This window comes from Hyperolius riggenbachi, chromosome 3, assembly GCF_040937935.1.
Source record: "Hyperolius riggenbachi isolate aHypRig1 chromosome 3, aHypRig1.pri, whole genome shotgun sequence".
NCBI lineage: Eukaryota > Metazoa > Chordata > Amphibia > Anura > Hyperoliidae > Hyperolius > Hyperolius riggenbachi.
The window spans coordinates 335,889,474-335,911,444 of NC_090648.1; the positions used below are offsets into that span (position 1 = coordinate 335,889,474).

General features: G+C 40.4%; 1 protein-coding gene across 1 annotated transcript in view; it reads right to left on the reverse strand.

Annotated features, from left to right (window-relative positions):
• Positions 1–21,971, reverse strand: part of LOC137562326 (dynein axonemal heavy chain 3-like) — a 1,996,682-nt gene that overhangs the window by 1,208,090 nt on the left and 766,621 nt on the right. Inside the window, exon 27 of the mRNA XM_068273663.1 lies at positions 2,089–2,241. Within this exon, the coding sequence (XP_068129764.1) occupies positions 2,089–2,241 (153 nt within the window). The remainder of the gene's footprint in view (positions 1–2,088; positions 2,242–21,971) is intronic.

Genomic DNA, 21,971 nt, shown 5'->3' on the forward strand with positions numbered 1-21,971 from the left:
CTCCTAGGTTATATTTTCCTACCTTGCCATAAAATTCATTTTAAAGTGCCAGCAAGCAAGAAATCACTCTAAATAATTTTGACGGTACTTTTTCACCACCTTTTGGGGTTCTTGTTCAATTGTAAAATGCTAAAAAGTTATTTTAGAGAGAAGATTAAAATGTTCCTCTAAGAGATTTCTCAGGAGAAAAAGTTAATTGCATATGGGCCATTATCTTTCCGCATTATTGCATTTCTCTTGATCTTAAGTTTGTAGAGGGATAGATTGTTGAAAGAAAACATATAGGTGAGGGTATACAGGTCTATATGTAATAAAATAATTATAAAATATAACTTTTAATAAACATTTTGATAGCAAACTATTTTTCATCATAACCACCAGTAGTAGCCCAAGATTTGCACTTAGGTGGCTAAAATTATAGTGTGGTTAATGACTCCCAAATACATGGAATCCAAGCTTGAATGTAGCCGAGACTGAATTCCATATACTTTTCTCATTATATAAATACAGAAAAAGCCACATTATATTTACATTCTACGAAATTTCTATTATACAAGTTTAAAGGTAGCCATATATCTAGGGATGTATGGACAGATTCAACCAAGAGACAAATCTCTCTCTCTCTAAACTAATCTGATTAGAGAGAGATCTGTCAGCTGCCCATACACCGCAGGCCGATTCCCAATCAATTTCATGCTGAAATCGATCCGGAATTGGCCTTGTGCGCCGGCTCTGTCCACCTCGCTGCACTGAAAATATCCCCTATGTAAAATGCCCCCTTGATGCCCAGTGCAAAGTATACATTATTTGTCCGTGTCCTGTGCTTGTACCCCACTTGCTTCCAGTATTCCTTCTGCATACACTTACTAGGAAACCACGTGGGGCGTGCATGTATGGAGAGGGGAATGTGCCCAGAGCAGTGGAGAAACATGCACAGGCCGAGGACAGGTAATTTATACTTTACACTGGGCCCCAATGGGAAATTTTACATTAGGGGACAATATCAGGGGTTCCATTGTATTCTTCAATCGTTACAAAATCGCACGCCGTTCCCTGATCAAGCAAGTCGTCCCAACATCTTGCAGCATGTGCAATCGAGAATACAACCAATTTTTCGTGTCTGTCGGACATGCACTTGGCAGCACCGATTTTCATTCAATTATCATAATCGAATCGGATGGTCGATTGGCCGCCAAGTCGCCTGATGTATGGCCACCTTAAGATGCTTACTTACACGCCTTCATTTTATGCACAGTAGCACAATGCAGAGATTTACCCAAACATGCAAATTTTCAATAATCCAGGACTCAAAATAAATTAATCTTTCTGCAAACAAGAAAAAAGGTAGAAGTGCGGCACTCTCTATGTGTGACAATCACAACAGGAGCAAGAAGGGTTGGGTGTATCTGCAAACTCTCACCTCTCATGCCAAATTCTTCGAGTCAAGTCACTCTGGGATGTGTGCTCCGTGGTACAACAGAAGAAAGAGGTATCTAAATAAATTAACCCATCAAAGACAGCAGCTGCCATTCAGCTAGCTGACAGTTATTCGAGTAATTGGGAACTAAACGCTTTGAATGGCTAAATTGTTACCCTTCCTTAAATCAGTTTGAAATTGCATATTAGGATAATTTTTTTCTTGTCACAAATATCCAATACAGATAAATTTGCACATTTTTGTCCCATTGAAATGAATACAGAGTTTTATTTTTTTGATGCATACTATTTAGAATATTTTCTAATATTTGTAATATTTTTATAATTTGACCAAACTAAGTGTCATTTCTTCTTACCCGTTTCACCAAATTCATAAAAGTGGAGTGCAGTAAGTAGCTTGGCATTTTTTCTCTAAAGAGAGAGGGGAGGCGCAGCCGGGTGCCGGAAGTGGAGTGATGTAGGTGCTTTGGGGTGGCTTTGTGAGACAAGACTCCTCAGGTAAATATAACTTTTCTTTACAGCTGCGCTGACCGGTTTTTAATTTTTGGAAGGATATCCACTTTAAGTATCACAATAAATGATTTTATATGTATACATGTAAATGAAATTACAGAACATCTATGAGACATTTAATTTTAAATAAATGGTCACCTTTGAGACTTCCATTGTCCAGTGGACCATGCTTGCTGCTAAAACAACCTGTCCAGGCCACTGAAGAACCCACTCTTTTCTTGGAGATTCTGCATATGCTTTAATTGACTGATTCATAACTTCATGAAGAGATAACTTCATTATCATTTCCACCTGGAACATCAAATATAGATGATGGAATGTTCATAAGTAATACGTTTAGTATGCAATTGGGTGATATAATATTCATAAGTATATTAGGTATTGTTGCAGGTTTAATTTATATCAGAGTGCTGAAATGTAATAGTTATAGCTTGCATATTCATTATATACTATAATGTGCATCTATCAACAGCATAAAATTATTTTATTCTATGATATAATTTGCTTCATGTAAGGCTATACAATTATTACAAAAATCACATGATCATGTACTTATACCGTATTTGTGTGTATAGCCTTGTGCCATGTTGTATAACCATGTGGTACCTCTCTGTCTGACACATCCCTGGTTAACATTGTATGTATTCCTCTTATTGTCCAGTGTTGCATAATACGAGCTTTATAAATACTTAAAGGACCATTGCCGCGAAAATCATACAATTTAAAATATATATAAACATATATATATATAAAAAGTAAGTTTCTTCCAGAGTTAAATGAGCCATAAATTACTTTTTTCCTATGTTGCTGTCACTTATAGTAAGTGGTAGAAATCTGACAGAACTGACAGGTTTTGGACAAGCCCATCTCCTCATGGGGCGTTCTTAGGGTTTCCTTTATTTTCAAAAGCCCTTAGTGGATGGCAGTTGCTCCGTCCGACTGCCAAAAAGTGTATGATGAGCAGGAAGGCTGGCCAGCATCATTGTATAAATCTTTTTCAGGGAGTGTCTTTATAAAGAATAAAGGCCATAAAGTGAATCCCCTATGTAGAAATGGACATGTTCAAAATCTGTTGGTTCGGTCAGGTTTCTACTACCTATTGTAAGTAACAGCAACAAAGGAGAGAAGTAATCTATGGCTCATTTTACTCAGGAAGAAATGTATTTCTTATTTGTATGTGTTAACCTATATTTTAAGTTTTAAGATTTTTGCAACAGTGGTCCTTTTAATAATAATTACTAGGTCATTTTTTTAATACAATGTTTCTTTAAAGGCCAACATAAACAATAACATATGTCTTGAACAATATTTTATTGATGTGCTTCTGGTGTGTTTATCAGCCACTTCTGCACACAGAAATAAAATGTAGATTAGAATCAACGATACCCAGCCTGTTCTGACTCCAAAATGTACAGTTTATCATTTCTTTTTTAACATAATTTTTATGTGCAGTGTATAATTTAAAGTTGAAGTACATGTTAAATGCTGAGTAATAGTCAATGATAAGTCCTTGTGTTCAGTGTAGAGTTATCAACAAGGTTATTGACAAAGGGTTTGATTCATCAAGCTTCACTGGCAGCCGCTACTATGTTAATTTACATAGTTGTAACATAGTAACGAGTGAAGTATCGTAGTAATGATACGCCACAGGACCGCCCTCAGTTAAAGTTATGCACATTGCTATGTAAGCAAAGCGCATAACTAAGCAGGCGCTGCTATGTAAGGCAGGCAAAGCGGGTGCTCCTTCACATTATGCTGCATTACTTTAGCTTTTTGATGAATCAGGCCCAATAAGCCTTAGTAGGGACTTTTACTGTGAAATGATCATGGAGACTTATACTTACAGCTCACAGAGACCCAGTTTACTCATTTAACTACTTAAGGACCGCAGGATTTTCTTATGATCTGTGCTGGGTGGGCTCTTCAGGTCCCAGCACAGATCGGGTGGCAGGCAGGGCGATCAGACTTCCCCCCTTTTTTCCCCACTAGGGGGATGTCCTGCTGGGGGGGTCTGATCGCTGCTGGCAATTTTGGTGTAGCGGGGGAGGGGCTCCTCAAAGGCCCCTCATCAGCGATATCCTGCCCTTCCTCTCCTTCCCTCCCTCCCCTTCTAACTATGAGCGGTACAGGACAGCGATCCGTCCTGTACCGCCTTAGATAGGCTTCAGCTTATCAGATGCCGGCAATCCCCGGCCAATCAGAGGCTGGGGATCGACCGATCTGCTTTATGGTGCTGCTGCGACAGCATCGCCGTAAGCTGTAAACACCAGGGATTTACAATTAGCCTGCGAGCCGCGATTGGAGGCTCGCAGGCTGTTCACAGAGCCCCCCACAGTGAACTGACAGGAAACCTCCATGGAAATCTACAAGTGCAGATGGCCTGTTAAAAAGTCTGACTAACTGTATGCAGCGTTAGCAAAAATGGTGACAGTAAAATTGCATTTAGGATACTGGAGTTCAAATGTATACTTATTTACATTTGTATTATTCACCTACAGTGAAAACAATTAATACAAACAGTTACAAAAAAAATAATAAATTCTACATATAAAAAGGGGGTTTAAAGCGAACCCTTAGCCATGGCTAGAATTCTTCATTTATACTTTTGTCACAGAAAAAAAACTTAAGAAAACCACAATTTAAAAAATACGTAAACAAAAAAAGTTACTTCCAAAAATAGATGATCTGCATAGATCCCAGCTGAGGTTCCAAAACTGCATCAAGATCAGTCTCCAAGCATAGCCTGCCCTCTAACCTTCCCTTTGTTAGATATGGGTTTCATGTCTCTTCAATTCTGCCCTAGAGCACAGTTTCCCCCTTGCCGTTCCAATTCTGACGGCAAGGGGGCAGCGCAGCACTTTAAAAAAAAAAATAATTTAAATCATGATAGCCGCTGATGAGCGGCATCCCCCTACCCACTCCAATTGCCTTCGGCGATCTGAGTAAGCAGGAAATCACGTTCAGAATGGGATTTCCTGCTGGGCTTCCCCGGTCGCCATGGCAACGGGGCGGGATGACGTCACCGACGTCATGGATGTCGGGACGCCAGAGGGAATCCCGATCCACCCCTCAGCGCTGCCTGGCACTGATTGGCCAGGCTGCGCAAGGGGTCTGGAGGGGGGGCGGCGCGGCGGGTAGCGGCGAACCGGCGGCAGCGATCGGAATATGCACACAGCTAGAAAAGTGCTAGCTGCATGCAGTAAAAAAAAATGTGAAAATCGACCCAGCGGGGCAGGAGAAATCCTTCTGTGCAGGTTACCCCGAGCTGAGCTCGGGATAACCGGCAAGAAGGTTAAGACTAAAGAAAGGAGATCACATCTCTCTGTTATTTTATCTATTCCTATACCGAACAAAGTGGTTATTCTCTTAATGTGAAGCTTGGTTGAGAGCAAGGGACATATAGGTAACAGCTGGCACTTCATAAAGGGCAACCCACCCAAAACATTGTACTTGCATAATGTACTCTGCATAATAAAAAAGGAAAATTATTCCAAATTAGTGGTAGAGCTCGGGTCATTATCATATTTTTGAGTAGTGTTGGGCGAACAGTGTTCGCCACTGTTCGGGTTCTGCAGAACATCACCCTGTTCGGGTGATGTTCGAGTTCGGCCGAACACCTCATGGTGTTCGGCCTTTTAAGTTCGGGTTCGCCCCGAACTTCTGTATGCCCCCGAACAGGGCCGAACAGGGCCCCTGTTCGGGCGAACAGGGCCCTGTTCGGCCGAACAGGCCGCAATACGGCCCCCCTATGGGGTCGCAGGCATAAGGGGGGAGCATGCCCCGATCGCGGGGGGGGGGTCGGAAATTCCCCCCACCCCCTCCGCTAGCGCTCCCCCCTCTGCCCGCTTCCCCATTCAAAAGTTTACCTGTATAGCGGATGGCCTGGCAGTGGGCGGCACTGTGGAGTGAGGAGGAGGAGGAGTCCGGAGAGTGACGAGTTGAGGGAGGCCGGGCAGCGGGCGTGAGGTCAGAGAAAGGGCGGAAGTTCCGCCCTTTCGCTGACCTCACGCCCGCTGCCCGGCCTCCCTCAACTCGTCACTCTCCGGACTCCTCCTCCTCCTCACTCCACAGTGCCGCCCACTGCCAGGCCATCCGCTATACAGGTACTTCTTGAAACTTTTGAATGGGGAAGCGGGCAGAGGGGGGAGCGCTAGCGGAGGGGGTGGGGGGAATTTCCGACCCCCCCCGCGATCGGGGCATGCTCCCCCCTTATGCCTGCGACCCCATAGGGCCCCCAAAATAGGGATGTTCGGGAAGTTCGGGGTTCGGCCCGAACATGCCGAACATCTCGGCCATGTTCGGCGAACTTTCCCGAACCCGAACATCCAGGTGTTCGCCCATCACTATTTTTGAGGAACTCCAGTGAAAATAATGTAATAAAAAAAGTGCTTCATTTTTACAATAATTATGTATAAATGATTTAGTCAGTGTTTGCCCATTGTAAAATCTTAAACCCCTGATTTACATTCTGACATTTATTAAATGGTGACATTTTTACTGCTGGCAGGTGATGCGGCTGCTGCATGGTTTTTTGGCAGTTGGAAACAGCTGTAAATAGCTATGTCCCACAATGCAGCAAGGTTCACAGACAGAAAACTGCCAGGAGTATGTACTTAGAGTTTCTTGTGGGAGGGGTTTCACCACAATATCAATCATACAGAGCCCCCGATGGTCTGTTTGTGAAAAGGAATAGATTTCTCATGTAAAAGGGGGTATCAGCTACTGATTGGGATAAAGTTCAATTCTTGGTCGGAGTTTCTCTTTAAACATCAGGTATGTAAGTGGCAGTTCAGGACTGGGTCAGACTACAGTGTAACCCTCACTGAGACCCTCACTGATAAGAAATTACAACTATAAACGCCTTTCCTAGCAAAAAATGGCTTCTGAGAGCAGGAAACAGATAAAAATGGTCAAAAGTTCACAGATTTTAGCTCTGACATATTTCAATGAATGTGTCATTGAGAAAAAACAATAAAACAGTAAAAACTTAAAAAGTAGATTCAAATATAGAATAAAACTGTGGAATGGAACATCTTAAAAGGTCATTTTTAGGAAGAAGAGGATAAATACAATTGTTTGTTTCATTAGTTTATTTTCACCTCGGGTGTCCTTTAAATACTTTCTATTATGTTGCCTGCAGAACCACTACCCTTCATATTTGGACATGTAGGCAAGGAGACAATCTCATGATGCAACCCCTTTGTGTAATATATTTTTGGCTTTCAAGATTAGCATGTATTTAACTTTGACTATATAAAATTTGGGTTCAAGAGTATTAGAGGAACTAGTGGACGTACTGATTACATTACACCATCTGAACTCTCTCAGCACAACATAATAATTTGGGCCCCCTTTATTCTCCATTTCATCATGTTATAGGTTTTTTGTTCCCTACTCCCAACGCCAAATCACAAACTAAAGATGTGAGAGATAAGAATATGTCTATATATAGTGTTGCATCACTAGTAGGTTTCAGCTAACAGATTGCTGGAGATCATGGCAACAGCACAACCCTCTACTGGTTGCCTTTGGGTTTCTGGGCAGCCCCATGGGTGATGATTTGCTTACACGAGGTTGTGTGACTGGACTCTAAGCCTCTGAACTGATTTTGAAATCACTGGACAGCTACTTGTAAAGGATATGAAGAAACAAGGAGTTGCAGAGACATATTGGAGTCCAATTAGCAATTACCAGGACTGATAACTGAAGACAGGACAGTGGGAATAAGAGGAGAAAACTGCCAGAAGCAATGACTGGAGACAGGAACAGCAGTGATAGCAATAATCTCTGTTATAGGATTGTCAGTTCTAATAGCAAAAGTAAGGTGAAGCAAATAAGTAAACAAATGGCCACATTATCAAACAGATGAGGTTATTACTTTAGCCTGATCATAATTTCACCATATACGTTTTGAGCAGTCAGGTCAGTACAGTAGATGTGCCCCCATACATTCCAAAACTTGTGTGTGAAGCAGTCAGGTGTGATAATCAGTCAGACGCATCTGTCAACATGAATAGATGAGTCTGTGTTCCCATAACCATCCTAAGTACTGTCCAGCTCTGTAAACCTGTATTTGCTTCATACACTGATTTACCATGTCTGAATTTCATATCTATGTGACAGAGGTTGCAGATCACAGCTGTAGGACATGAGTCTCTCGCCACGTTTGGGAGCTTGACAAATAAAGTATAGGAGGAAGGCTCCTAATTGTGTAAACAGATCACTTATTCCATTGACTGTCATTCTACAACAAAACCAAGTTATAGTTGTAAAGCTTCCTTTGTGACAGCCTGTCTGTGAATCTATTTAGGATCCTTAGTGATTGTGATACTCAATCCAAGATTGCAGAATAGAACCATTAAATAAAATTGCTTCACTGTGAAACATCCATCTTGTGCTAAGATAATATTCTAGAGCCATGCGGGTAGAAAAGCCTTGTGAAATTAAGATTTAAGATGTGCTCTCATCATTTGACTGGCGGAGCACTCCAAAGCCCTCCAATCATCATTTTTTATATATCCGATGTTAGTAACCAAACCCCATATAGGCAAAATCAATGCTATTTATACTGTTTCTGACCAGCCTGGTAAAAAGACATGCATGACTTAAATTGGGATCTATCCTATAACCGTGAGAGGTATAGATGGGCTTGAAAAGTCAACACTTGATCTTGGCATCATTATTCTATCTACATTTTAAACACAGATGCTGCAAGGTAAACATTTTCAGATTTGTTTTTCCTCTGTGTGCTTTTATCACTGACATTGCCATTACTGTTTCCACATTCAAGGGCAGAGCACATTATCTTTACAGCAAAAAGGTTTTCGCTTCTCTTGAGTAGATGAGCATCAGAACTGACATCACATCATTCAGCAGCTGCAAAAAGACTCTTTCTGCAGCACCAGTACAGAGCAGGCATACGAGACAGCATACCCTGAAAAGATTGTTTAGTGTGCCGTAGTTTATCAAGAAAGGAAAATAACTATATCCAATAATGCATAAACAATAAGACTAACTGCCTTCATTTTAATAAGCTTAGATTTGTGCAGTTGAGGGGAAAGAATTGCAAGCTAATTATCAGTGCTGCTTGCAAATATTTGCAAAAAAAAATTATTTTTCGCAACGAAAATGCTATTTTCAATTTCAAAAAGATATTTGTGGAAATACGTTGTATCTTCACAATATGGTAAAAAAAAAACCCTGTATTTTTCTTTCCAATGCAAAATTTGGGAAAACCCGTAAATTGTTATTTTTACTGCAAACATTTGCCAAACACATGGAAATCCTTTATTTCCAGCGCAAAAATTCATGAAAATGTGAAAATCACAAACTTATTATTTTTGATGGCATTTTCACTTGAAAGTCGAATTTTACATTATTTTTGAGAAAATGTATGCACAAAGTGTCTGCATTTTCGCTCATCACTGTTAACTATGTGTATCTCTTTTACTGTTGCAAGATGCACGTTTATACAAATTATAGAATGATCGTTATAAGACATTTTAAACTCAATAAAAATCTATTAAAAATGAAAGCTCTTTACACTAATGTTCAGTTATTGATCGAGAAAGGTCATTCTTAACTTAGTGACATGGATGGAATTGCCTGGGAGTGGGAAATTACATTTGAGAAGGCAGTGTCCATTTGGGCAATGGTGATGAGCTATTGCTGATGCCAGCACTCTTAGGGATTAATGGCTAGAAACAACTTTGCTGCTTGAGGACACCTCACTATGCCACCAGCACTCTGTGCAAAAGCTGATGTCTCAGCTATCATTGGCTTGAATTTGGTACTAAGGATGCAAAAGTAGTACAGAGGCGCCAACAGGGTAAAAACAATATTTCTTTAAAATGGTTAAAATGAAGTAGGTAGCGGTGGTGCCAGGCTATGTACCGGACCGCATTGGTGATATGCTCCTATTTATTGCCTGAGGAAGTGGGATATACCCGCAAAACGCATTGCACCTTATTCGGAGTATGTAAATAAACTGATTTTTGCTTAAAACAGAAATTTTTGTGTCTGTTTTGGAGGGGTAAGTCCACCGCTACCTACTTCATTTTAACCATTTTAAAGAAATATTGTTTTTACCCTGTTGGCGCCTCTGTACTACTTTTGCAGTTGTTTCCACCCCTGGTGGAGGGGAATTCTTCTTTTTTCCCGATCTACAGAGAGCGACTTCTTAATCCTGAGTGGGGACAGGTCTAATCTCCTCACCTGCCTTCATAGTTGTTACCTGGACGGTAACCCTTGTTTTTGAGTATAACCTACCTATACTTACCTTCCATACCCAATTTACAGTACATACTACACTATACTGGGCTCTCTGCGTCTTCCCTTATATATTGGTACTAAGGATGAACATGACAAAACGTGATTGTCAAACATGACAAAATATGAGTGTCACTTTGGTTTATGGATAGAAAATATCAGTGGTTTATTGAGCAGGAAAAGGGAGCAGGAACCAGTCTTGAACAACATCTCCTATAACATTGTACTGCATTGAGCAGTAAAAAGCTAGCGGTAGCAGCAATCAGGTTGACATTTCAGATGTCTACTAATCTACAGCCTCCCTAATAGTGTACCGTGGGATAGAATCCTTATATATAGTAATATGAGGAGGATTGACTTCTTCGGAGTGGGAGGGACGAGTACTTAATAGGTTGCATGCAAGCTGTTTCAGGAAACCAACATCCTCCAGTGGTAGACAGGTCATGTGTATGCTCGGTGTGTATTCGACCCCACAAGTGGGGCTTGTACTCTTTTGCAGGTAGGCACTAGTCTGTTTTTAAGTAGTGCTGCTCATTTCCTTGCTATTTACTAATTTAATTCATTTTTTGGTCAGCTGCTCCCACTTAACAGCCATGCTTTTGGTGTATATGCAGAGCTTCTGTTTGGGTTCAAGGTGTGTTTGTAGTTCCTGGGGGGGCTCAGCGCAACTCTGATTGGAGGCCATTCGGAGGCGGCCTGGTGTTGCGCTGATCCACCTTTTGCGCAATTTTCAAGTAATATGACCTGTTTACCAACATTTATAGCAAAACAATTTAGACTGGGACTGACATGAGAGGACAGTCAACTTTCATCAGATACTGTAAGCTCCTAATCCAGCTTATGTAAATGATTAGGTTGATGAGTTCAGCCTAGCACATATGCCCAACAAAGCAAACAACAAACTCCACAACATGACTGACCGCACAACCAAGTGATTACACAACTCATTTGCATACTGCGTGCACAAGTGGATTGACAGACTGCACGATATTGTCACATTTAAAACAAGAACTTCAAACCACTTGTACACATGTGGCCAACTGCACAATATCAGCCCAACAGTCATGTGAGTTGATCTGCCAGTGGGAATGGGAAAACTGCCTGTTACCAGTTGGTCATGTAATTGTTTGCTACCTGTATACATAGACCAAAATCAGATAACAAATAAGGCGGTTTGGTTAAGCGTGTGTATGGGCTTTAAGAGTTCATATCTGAGAAGGGGATAAAACAGGCAAACATCTCTTACTCCAGTTTCTCAGGGGATCAGACAAGATATATGATTAGCTGACCACAGCTACTTACAAATCGGGATGAGTGAAGTCTTAATTTGGGATATTTTCCTACAATTTTCCTCAAATTGACTATTGGTTTGTGAAGTTGCCCACAGAAAACTTTTATTTTATTTATTATCTGCACACAGAAACCTTTCTTACTCATTTTTAGCACCTGAAGTAATCCATGGACTGACAGAACACTTTGGAATTCTTACCTCTCTTCTTTTAGAAGAACTACCACAGTTCTTCTAAAAGAAGAGAGGTAAGAATTCCAAAGTTATAAACCACTTATATGCAGATAAAACAAAGTACAGTAATCAAGCTGAAACAATGCCTGCCATTAAAATTAGCAATAAATAGGGCCAAAGAGAAACCACTGCATTTCTTAGCAATGTATTTTCATGACCTTGTGTAAAAAAAAAAGCATGAACTTTATGTACTTGATATTTTTTCCCCAATACTTATTGATTCATGCAGTCTTTATGCCTTCATTTTTTTCAGGCTTTTCCGATGAAATAGGTGATTAAAGATAGAAATACTTCTACACCTGAAAGGTCCTTACTTCATATAGTATGCTCTGTGCTGCTTTACCATATATCCAGTCTTGCTTGTCCTCACGAGACAAAAAAGAAATACCTACAAATGTTTTAACAGGTTGTATCTTATTTCCCAGATTTCATTATATTAAGAGATATTCTTATTGCTCTTTTGACAGGTATGGAAAAAGGTAGTGGAGGTGGGGTCAGAAGATAGCAGAAATCATGACAGCACATGACAAGTATTGCAGTCTAATAAAATTATTTCATCGCCAGGGCTGCACTGACTGACTGTAGCCCATCTGTTACTCTGCACATATGCGCTCAGATGCTCCCTGTGGTTCTGTTCAGTAGCCTTGCACACAAGAAGTCCGAAGGTGGACATACATGATTCAATTTTCTTTTTTTCAATTTTATAAGATTTTTATCTTCTTAATATAAGATTGTATCAAAATCTTTTATTAAAATGTTATAAAAAAAACTGATTAATCCATTAATTTTTTATAGGAAAAAAATATTAATTTATTCTCTAATCGTTTTGGTCAAATACACAGGAAAATCAAACTATTTGATTGCACCATGTATGGGACCTTAAACAGCACTTCAGCAATGTTTCATTTTTAAAACAGGGGGGGGGGGGGCTATCTACTTGCATAACATTATGCTACTAGCTTACTAGAAGTAACTCAGTTGCACAAAATAGAACATCTGGCCCCACGTCCAAAGTGCTACAAAACACAGCTACAAATATGGTATAAAACATAAACAACGTTTTTGCCTACTTTAACCTTCTTAGCGGTATGCCCGACACTGTGTCAGGCATACCGCTCTCTGTCCTCAGGAGTGTCCCAGGATTAATTAATTTGTTGCAATGGCTGCAAAACCTTTAAGCTAACACTAGGCTAGCTAGTACAAGTGTCCGGCATCCCCCAATTCCCCTGATCCCCCCGTTTATACATTACCCAACCTGGATCCAGCGATTGCGCAGCCTCCCCGCACAGCTCCGGTCTCTCTATGGGGAGGATCGGGTTTGCGCATGACATCGGCGATGTCATGACGTCATGTGCGATCCTCCCCATAGTGAAGATCGGAGCTGTCCAGGGAGGCTGCGCCGATCGCTGGAGCCAGGCTGGGTAATGTATAAACTGGCTGGATCAGGTGACCGGGGGGTGCCGGACACTTGTACTAGCTAGTCTAGTGCTAGCTAAAGGTTTTGCAGCCATTACAGCAAATTAATTCATCCTGGGGCACAAAGTAACAAAACCTCCTGAGCAGCGTAACGCTCAGGAGGTTAAGGCTGTTTTTTTGCACTGGATTTTTGAGATGAAAATGAGGCTTCATATGACCCAGCGCCACAGTGTGGTGACAGCGTCATATTCATGGGCCCGCCCCTGGTTAGTAATATACTCCTTGCTGGGCAGGAAGTATGTCACTGGGATCCCTGTCGGTCTGTGCATGTGTGCCGTGTCACACCACGCTTCCATTGAGCACACTGCATGCCTTAGCCATTGACTGGCATTGTTGCATAATCTGTGTGCTAAGCAAGGATCATGCAGTAATACGCTGCAGCCTTTTCATTAGATCGGATGCTTCCGGCACATCGCACCACATTAATTTAACAGCAAGGTTCTATTGAGTTGCATTGCAATTGTTGCATTGCACCTTACAGTAAGAAAGGGTAACACAACGCAGGTTCACAATGCCAGTGTGCAGGGGGTCTAAAGGCTATCAGAATTGAAATGTAAAAGTTAATCTTTAACCACTTCACCACTGAGGGTTTTTTTTCCCTTGTGGACTAGAGCAATTTTCAATTTTCAATTCATCAATAACTTTATTACTACTAATCACAATGAAATTATCTATATCTTGTTTTTTTCGTCACTTATTAGGCTTTCTTTGGGTAGTAGAACTATTTTATGCTAAATTAATTTTAATGGGAATAATAAGAAAAACATTTTGAAAAATTAATTATTTTTCAGTTTTCGGCCATTATAGTTTTAAAATAATACATGGTACTATAATTAAAACCCACCTATTTTATTTGACAATTTGTCCCGGTTATTACAACATTTAAAATATTTTCCTAGTACAATGAATTAGGCCAATATTTTATTTGGAAATAAAGGTGCATTTTTTCAGTTTTGCATCCATCACTGTTTACAAGCCCATATTTTCAAGAACAACAGTAACATACTCTCTTGATAATTCATATTAAAACAAGTTTAGCCCCTAAGGTAATTATTTATGTATTTTTTTAATTGTCTTTTTGTTGTGCAAAAGATTTTTTGGGTGTAACTATGGGAGAGTGTGAGAGGTAAGGGGTTAATTTTAATTATATATGTAGGTCAGTTTATTACAAAAAAAAGTATACGTAGGCGTAATTTTACTTTTTGGCCACAAGATGTCCTTGCGCATTATTTCCTGTAATGCATGGCTGTGTTACTTTCAGTATTACAATGACCGCAGGCATCTAATTAATTCCGGCGATCATTGATACTTTGATCAATGAATGGGAACTGTGTTCCTATTCACCAATCGGTATGCTAAAGAGTAGTATACATTGTTTACATTGCTGCTAGGCAACCAGACAGTCTGTGCAGAGAGTCATTTGTGCAAAGAGTCATAAGCTGCTGATCATATGGTGTAGATGGGACTGATTCTGGCTGATTCTCCCAGCAGCTTATGAGACTTTGCACAAATGACTTTCTGCACAGACCGTCTGGTTGCCTAGCAAACAATGTAAACACATACTTAAGAGCTCAGCCAGCTCAGCTGTTACAGCTATAACGGCTATTCCTGCCAGCAGTGGATTATACCACTGAAAACTAGGTAGGCAGGAGTTATGGTTGGGAAATGAAAGTTAAAAAATAAACACCCCTAACAAATGGATTAGCCTCTCAGTCCATCATCCGTCACTGTTTACATTACATGTTGTTTTGATGAAATCATTCAGTTTTTAAAAAAAACTTTTTACACTACTTTAGAAGGATGTTTAATAGTTTATGCTTAAACCACTTTTTATTTTTTTCCTCATTCGCGAAAGAACCCCTTTAAAAGAGAAAAAAAAAGAAATGTATTAATATTTCAGATAACAGAGGGTACAGATGAATATGGGAAGAACTCTCTGCATTCATTTTCTTAAGAGCTATATTGTCTCTACTCACCATGCCTTCTGCTTGCCTAAAAATTGGACTTGTCATTTATTAAAATTGTTTAAACTAATAATATTATAGGCCTCAGAAGACCCAACCACTACACCACTCATGACAACATTTTGTTTGAACAACAGAATCAACATACCAAGATTGCAGCACCGAAAAAAAAAAGGAAACTGACTACAAAAGTTGTGAGAAAGTAATAAGAGAAATATATACAGCAACAAACAATGTCCGACAACCCTTCCACGTGCCAATTAAACAAAAACAAAAAAGTTGTGGCTAGAGAGTTACTTAAAAAAAAAACTGCTTTAACATTTCTGCTGGGCTGTCTCGACTTTTTTGTTTTCGTCAATTAATCCAGTGAAGGAGACACAAGCTACTGTATAATTAACTCTCGAAAAAAAAAACAACCAAAAAAAACATGTGTATTACATTAAAAGCAGTTGCAAGAGTTCACAGTATTAATTAACAGTGGGTCAGCAGGGTGCTAAAGAGCCAGTTTGATGTATAGTCTTGATTTCTTGTTAACTTTGCCCTACATGCTGGTCTTTAAAAAAAAAAAAAAACTTTAGAGAAAACAGTGTTTCTACCAACTTTATTAGCAGTTATGGAGAATGCAATTCTAAAAAAAAACCGCATTAAGTAGCATTTTGAACTTACGGTGTTAACGTAAAATAATATAGGAAAGCTAGTATTGTGTTACTTACTAAACACATGTAGATTCTCTCTTGGAAAATATTTTTTACATTGACTCTATCACATCATTTTAAGGCATCTATAAATCTTTCTGCCCTGGGGTCTCATTATTCAAACCATCCAAGCTGTAGTTTAAATGAGGTTAGTGTAGCATCAGGGCAAGACATTAACACAGTGCTCAATTTATCATCCACTTCTAATTACATTCCCTAAGTCAATAGCCAGTTCACTTATCATCGAAGGCTTTTAAATGGCACTGTCTGCAGCTTTTCTATTTTCATGGCAGAGAATACACAGAAAGCCTCTCGGCCTTTCCTCACCCACAAGCAAATGTTCCTGTCATTATAGGACAGGACTGCTCAGCTTCTTAAAGCATTAAAAAGAAAATTATTATAGAAAACAATACCATAATCGGGATGTCCATTTATCTGCACTGTACACACTAACTATAGACAGGAGTAGAGGGACAATTGTGTTCTGATCCTTCATTTAGCTTGTCACCTAAACGAACATAATAAAATAAGATTGGTGCAAGAAATGAAGCTGTTTTTGTATAAAAAGTATTAAACGCTACAGATTAGGAAGTTCATTTAGATGAATAAACTCCAGAATGACTACAATAAATTTAATAAGTACTGTACTTCTCAATAACTCGAGGGTTACCTTTCATCAAATGCCAGTGCGAAGGAAGGTATACTGTGGCTGAACTATCAAGACAAATGCAATGGAAAGTGGAGCAGCTGCCAGAATTACAAATCAGAATTCCTTTTACCTTTAAAATATGAAAGCTAGTTGGTAGGTATGGGCAGATTCGGTATTTTTCCTCCAGATTTATTTGCTTTTGTAAACCTGCCCAGGTGACCATGTGCATGTTACAAGAGCATTCAGTGGCAAACGCGCACACACGTCATATAATGATCAAAGGTCAAAAGACTAAATAACATATGAAAGTTATATGTGGATACTAGAGGCGGACAAAATTAAATTTTAAAAAAGCAAAGTTTAAACAACTACGGGACCTATTTCTAAAACCGGCACTCAGCTCACAAGGTCATCACTATAGCATTCAACACAATTAAAGAGTGAATTAAGCCTTCCAAAATACCTGTTTTTATGCTGCAGGCTTCTTCATCATTATAACCCAAGCTGATTTGGCGCGGGGAAGTGGCAGAATGAGGTCTTTATCCTCATGAAATCCCAGGACAAAATTCCATGACTTTCCAGGTTGTGGATTTTGCTGCCCGGGGGAGGAAGAGCTTATCGCCACCGCAGACAGAGGGGTGAGGAGAGGCGATGATCAGCGCAGATTGGCACGAGTAAAGGTAGAACTACTGCCCAAAGCTCTGCCTCTGCCCAGAAGGAGCCCCAAATCTTGCCATGGGGATTTTGGGGGATTAAGACCTCATTCTGCTGTGTCTCCATGGCGAATGAGCTTGGGTTATAATGATGAAAAAGCCTGCATCATAAAAACAGGTATTTTGGAAGGCTGCAGACTCTCTTTAACCTTATAACGACCGCCTCATGCCAGGGAGTGTGAGCGTGGCGGCAGCCCCAGGACTGCTTAACGCCAATTGGCATCAAGTCCTGGGGCGGGGATTTGCAGGAGATTGTGCACGCTGATGCGCGCATGTCCGCTTGAATGATCAGTCTCCCAGTGGCGATCTCTGCTAGGAGACTTAGACGGCAAAAACGCTGTTTATTTACTGTGTACAGTGTTGCGATCCATGGCAGCGATGCACTGGGGACAGCCATGTCATAGGCTGGAAGGGGGAGGGATACTACAATTATTTAAAAAAAAAAGATTTATTAAAAAAAATAAATACATATTTGTTAAAGATAAACAATCCTGGGAGCGATCACTCAGAGCCTACCAACAGAAAGCTCTGTTGGTGGGCAGAAAAGGGGGGAAATCACTTGTGTGCTGAGTTGTATAGCCCTGCGGTGAGCCCTTAAAGCTGCAGTGGCCTATTTAGTAAAAAAATAGCTTGGTCACTAGGGGGGTGTAAGCCCAGGGTCCTCAAGTGGTTAAATACATTAGACTACAATGAAGAACAGAAGTGCTAGAGTAAAAAGAAATAATAACGTTAGCCAATTTTCCACAGACTGACATTTTACAAAGTCAGTGGACTACATACCGAACTATTTATTTATGTATTTATTTTTTTTAGCAAGAATTATAATAGATGGGGATCTGCTACTCCATTCAAGGGAATGGCATTGTAGCTCACCACTAAAAAGTTATTATAATAGGTGATACCACTGTAAAAAAAAATCAGGCTTATTAAAACTGTGTGGGTCTTCTTTGGGCACTCCGATTTCCTACCACATCCCAAAAACATACTGATAAGTTGATAGTCCTTACCTAAATTGGCCCTAGACTATGATACATACACTACATGATATAAGCATATGACTATGGTAGGCATTAGATTCTGAGCCTCACTGAGGGACAGTTAAAGGACTACTGTAGGGGGTAGGGGAAAAAAAAGAGTTGAACATACCCAGGGCTTCCAATGGTCCCCCGCAGCCACTCACCGATGCTCCGGTCCCCACCTCAGGTTCACTTCTGGAATTTCCAACTTTAAAGTCAGAAAATCTCTGCATCTGCGTGGCCGTGTCCTCTGACGTCGCCAGGATCTTACTGTGCAGGTGCAGACCTTACTAGGCCTGTGTAATGCACTCCTGGGGATGTCAGCGAGGACGTGGCTGTGCAGACGCAGTGGTTTTCCGACTTTAAAGTCAGAAATTCCAGAAGTGAACCGGAGGCGTGCGCGGGCACAGGACGTCTGTGGGGGGCCATTAGAAGCCCTGGGTAAGTTCAACTCTTTTTCCCCCTACAGTAGTCCTTTAACGGGAACCTGAACTGAGTAAAATAATTTAATATAAACACATGATGTACCTGCAAATGAATATTACATACTTACCTCACCGTCTGTTCCCCTCAGAATCTCACCATTTTCTTCTTACAGTGATCCCTTTCAGTTCTGACAATATTTTGTCCGAACTGAAATATACCATTTGCTGTCAGTTATACTGTATATCAGATACTGTCAGTTACAAACTGAATGTGCAAGGTAATGCCCATGTTTCCCTATGGATCAAGTGGGTGATTTTACAGTTTAACAGTGTGCTGACCATGAAGCTGTTATGGGGTAAAGGTCATTTTTAAAATAGAGGACAGAGAATTCTATTGATCTCAGTGGACAAACGGGACGCAGGAGAGGAGAAAGAGGTTGAGCAGTAGACTACACAGGACGTAGGTATGACCTGTGTATGGTTATTTTGACTTTTCAGTTTCAGTTCAAGTTCTCTTTAAGTGACTAGACAATATACTCTGAACAGCGCTGAAGGAGATGCCAGCGCAATATTATATATATATACATATATATATATATATATATATATATATATATATATATATATATATATATATATACTTAATAATAATTTATTGTGACCAATAAAATGTTACCTTTTCGTGGTTGTTTGTTTTTCCGATGTAAGCCCACCACCAATACTCCTTTTTAACTATTTTATTACATAACTTGCCTCCTATCATCTTAATCTTTCCAGTTGTCCACTCTTTATGGGAAGTTTGTGTTTAATTACCTATTTTACACAATTACATTTTTATTTTAAGAGGGACTGCTACAACAGAGGGTCCCATTCACTCCTGACTAAGGATAGGGTCATCATCCTCATCAGCTTTCATGGTAATTGCCAGATAGGCAATCTTTGCTTGTTGTGAGGTGACAGCCACCTTCTTACAATTTGAATCCTATAGTGCTATTAACTAGGCTGACTGGGAACATGAATTCTAGTAATACAGAGATATCAACATGAGTTAAAAGAACAGTTTCAGATTTTATAATACATAAATTGGAAGAGGTTCAAACTATTATTAAAGCTATAGAAACTGTAGATACATAAAAAATATTCACTGCTTTAATAACAAACAATGCTAAGAAAAGCTGAAAACATCTTGCTATGTGAATATATATATATATATATATATATATATATATATATATATATATATATATATATATATATATATATATGTTCCAGCTATCTCAACTCAAAAGAAATAGCAAACTGATTATGTATATATTAAATATAATGCAATATACTTTAAAGTACAGGATTACAAAAAACTAAAAATGGTCACGGAGTTTCCAGTAACACATCCAATGCCTGCCTAGCACAGGATAAATCAAATCTGAACAAAATACAGACAAATAAAGACCAAACCTTAGGTGGCAAACACACTCCTGTGCTCAAATTGAAGCTGAAGATGGTTCTATACAGAAACTGCCACCCAGTGGCGTACCTAGTGCATTTGACACCCGGTGCTGGGTATTATAAGACCCCCCCCCCCCCCAAAAAAAGGGAATGAGCAAGTGTGGCATACTAAATACACCATGTCAGGTAATGCCAGTTGTAGGTGCCACCACTATAGGTAATATAGATACCCCAGTATAGGTAGCATAGTTGCCCCAGTATATGTAATAAGGTTGCCCCCAGTATAGGTAGCTAGTATAGTTGTCCCCAGTATAGGTAGCTAGTATAGTTGGCCCCAGTATAGGTAGTAGTATAGTTGCCCCAGTATACCTAGTATAGGTAGCATAGTTGCCCCAGTATATGTGATAAAGTTGTCCCCAGTATAGGTAGCTAGTATAGTTGCCCCAGTGTAGGCAGTATAGTTGCCCCAATATAGCTAGCATAGTTGCCCGTAGTATAGTTGCCCCAGTATAGCTAGTATAGTTGCCCCCAGTGTAGCTAGCATAGTTCCTCAGTATAGATAGTATAGTTACCCCCAGTGTAGGTAGTATAGTCGCCCCAGTATAGCTAGTATAGTTGTCCCCAGTGTAGCTAGTATAGTTGCCCCCAGTATAGCTAGTAAAGTTGCCCCCAGTATAGCTAGTATAGTTGCCCCAGGAGGGAGAAGCAGTGCAAGAAGGAGGGGCAGCAGGAACAGCAGCAGGGAGGGGGGCCAGAACCCTCCCTCACCTGTGTCCCCACCTTCTTCTTTTCTCCCCCTCCGTATATATGCGGAGGCAAGCAGGTGGAGAATTACTCACCTGACTTCTGTGTTTCAAGCTCTGGAGCACAGCATCACCATTGCCACAGGTCTCCGCCTTTAATGCCGCTCACTATGCTTCCTCTAATCGGGACGCTGTGCTCCAGTGCTTGGAATGCAGAAGTCAGGTAAGTAATTCTCAGCCCGCTTGCCGCCGCAAATACGGAGGGGGAGAAATCTAGAAGGTGGGGACCCAGGTGAGGGAGGGAGGGGGGTTCTGTCCCACCTCCCAGCCGCTCCTTCTAGCGCAGCTTCCTCTCCTGCTCTGCTGCGGGGTCTCGGTGACACCACCCTTGCTGTCCGTCACCCGGGCCCCCCCAGTGTCCAATGATAGGAACGCCCCTGCTTCCATCCTTATTCACCAAGATGCAATGTAAATTGCCTGACCTTTTGGCCGATGCTCTGTCTCTGGTCTAGAATGAGCATGCAGATCAGATGCTGAAACTCTGGTCTAACTCATTTGCCTGCATGCTTGTTCCAGGTGTGTTACTCAAAAACAAGTAAAGCCTAAAACTCAGCATGACAGCCAGGAAACTGGCATTTGTGTTTGGGGAATATATATGGCAGCCTCCATATTCCTCTGACTTCATGTTCCCTTTTAAAGAAACATGAGGTAAAAATAAATTGAGTTAAATAATTGTATCTATCCTCCTACTCCTAAAAATTACTACTTTTTTTTTTTTTAAAGAATCCTGCATCTTTATTTTCAGTGTATCAGCTAGGACTATGGCCCAGTGCACACCAAAACCGCTAGCAGATCCGCAATATGCTAGCGGTTTTGGGAGCTGATTTCAGAGCGATTCTAGGTATGTTTAGAGAGGTTTTCTAAACATACCTAGCGGTTTTGCGTGCGTTTTTGTGTAGCAGATTACACATATTGTTACAGTAAAAGCTGTTACTGAACAGCTACTGTAACAAAAATGCCTGGCAAACCGCTCTGAACTAGCGTTTTTCAGAGCGGTTTGCGTTTTTCCTATACTTTACATTGAGGACGAAACGCTTCCGAAAA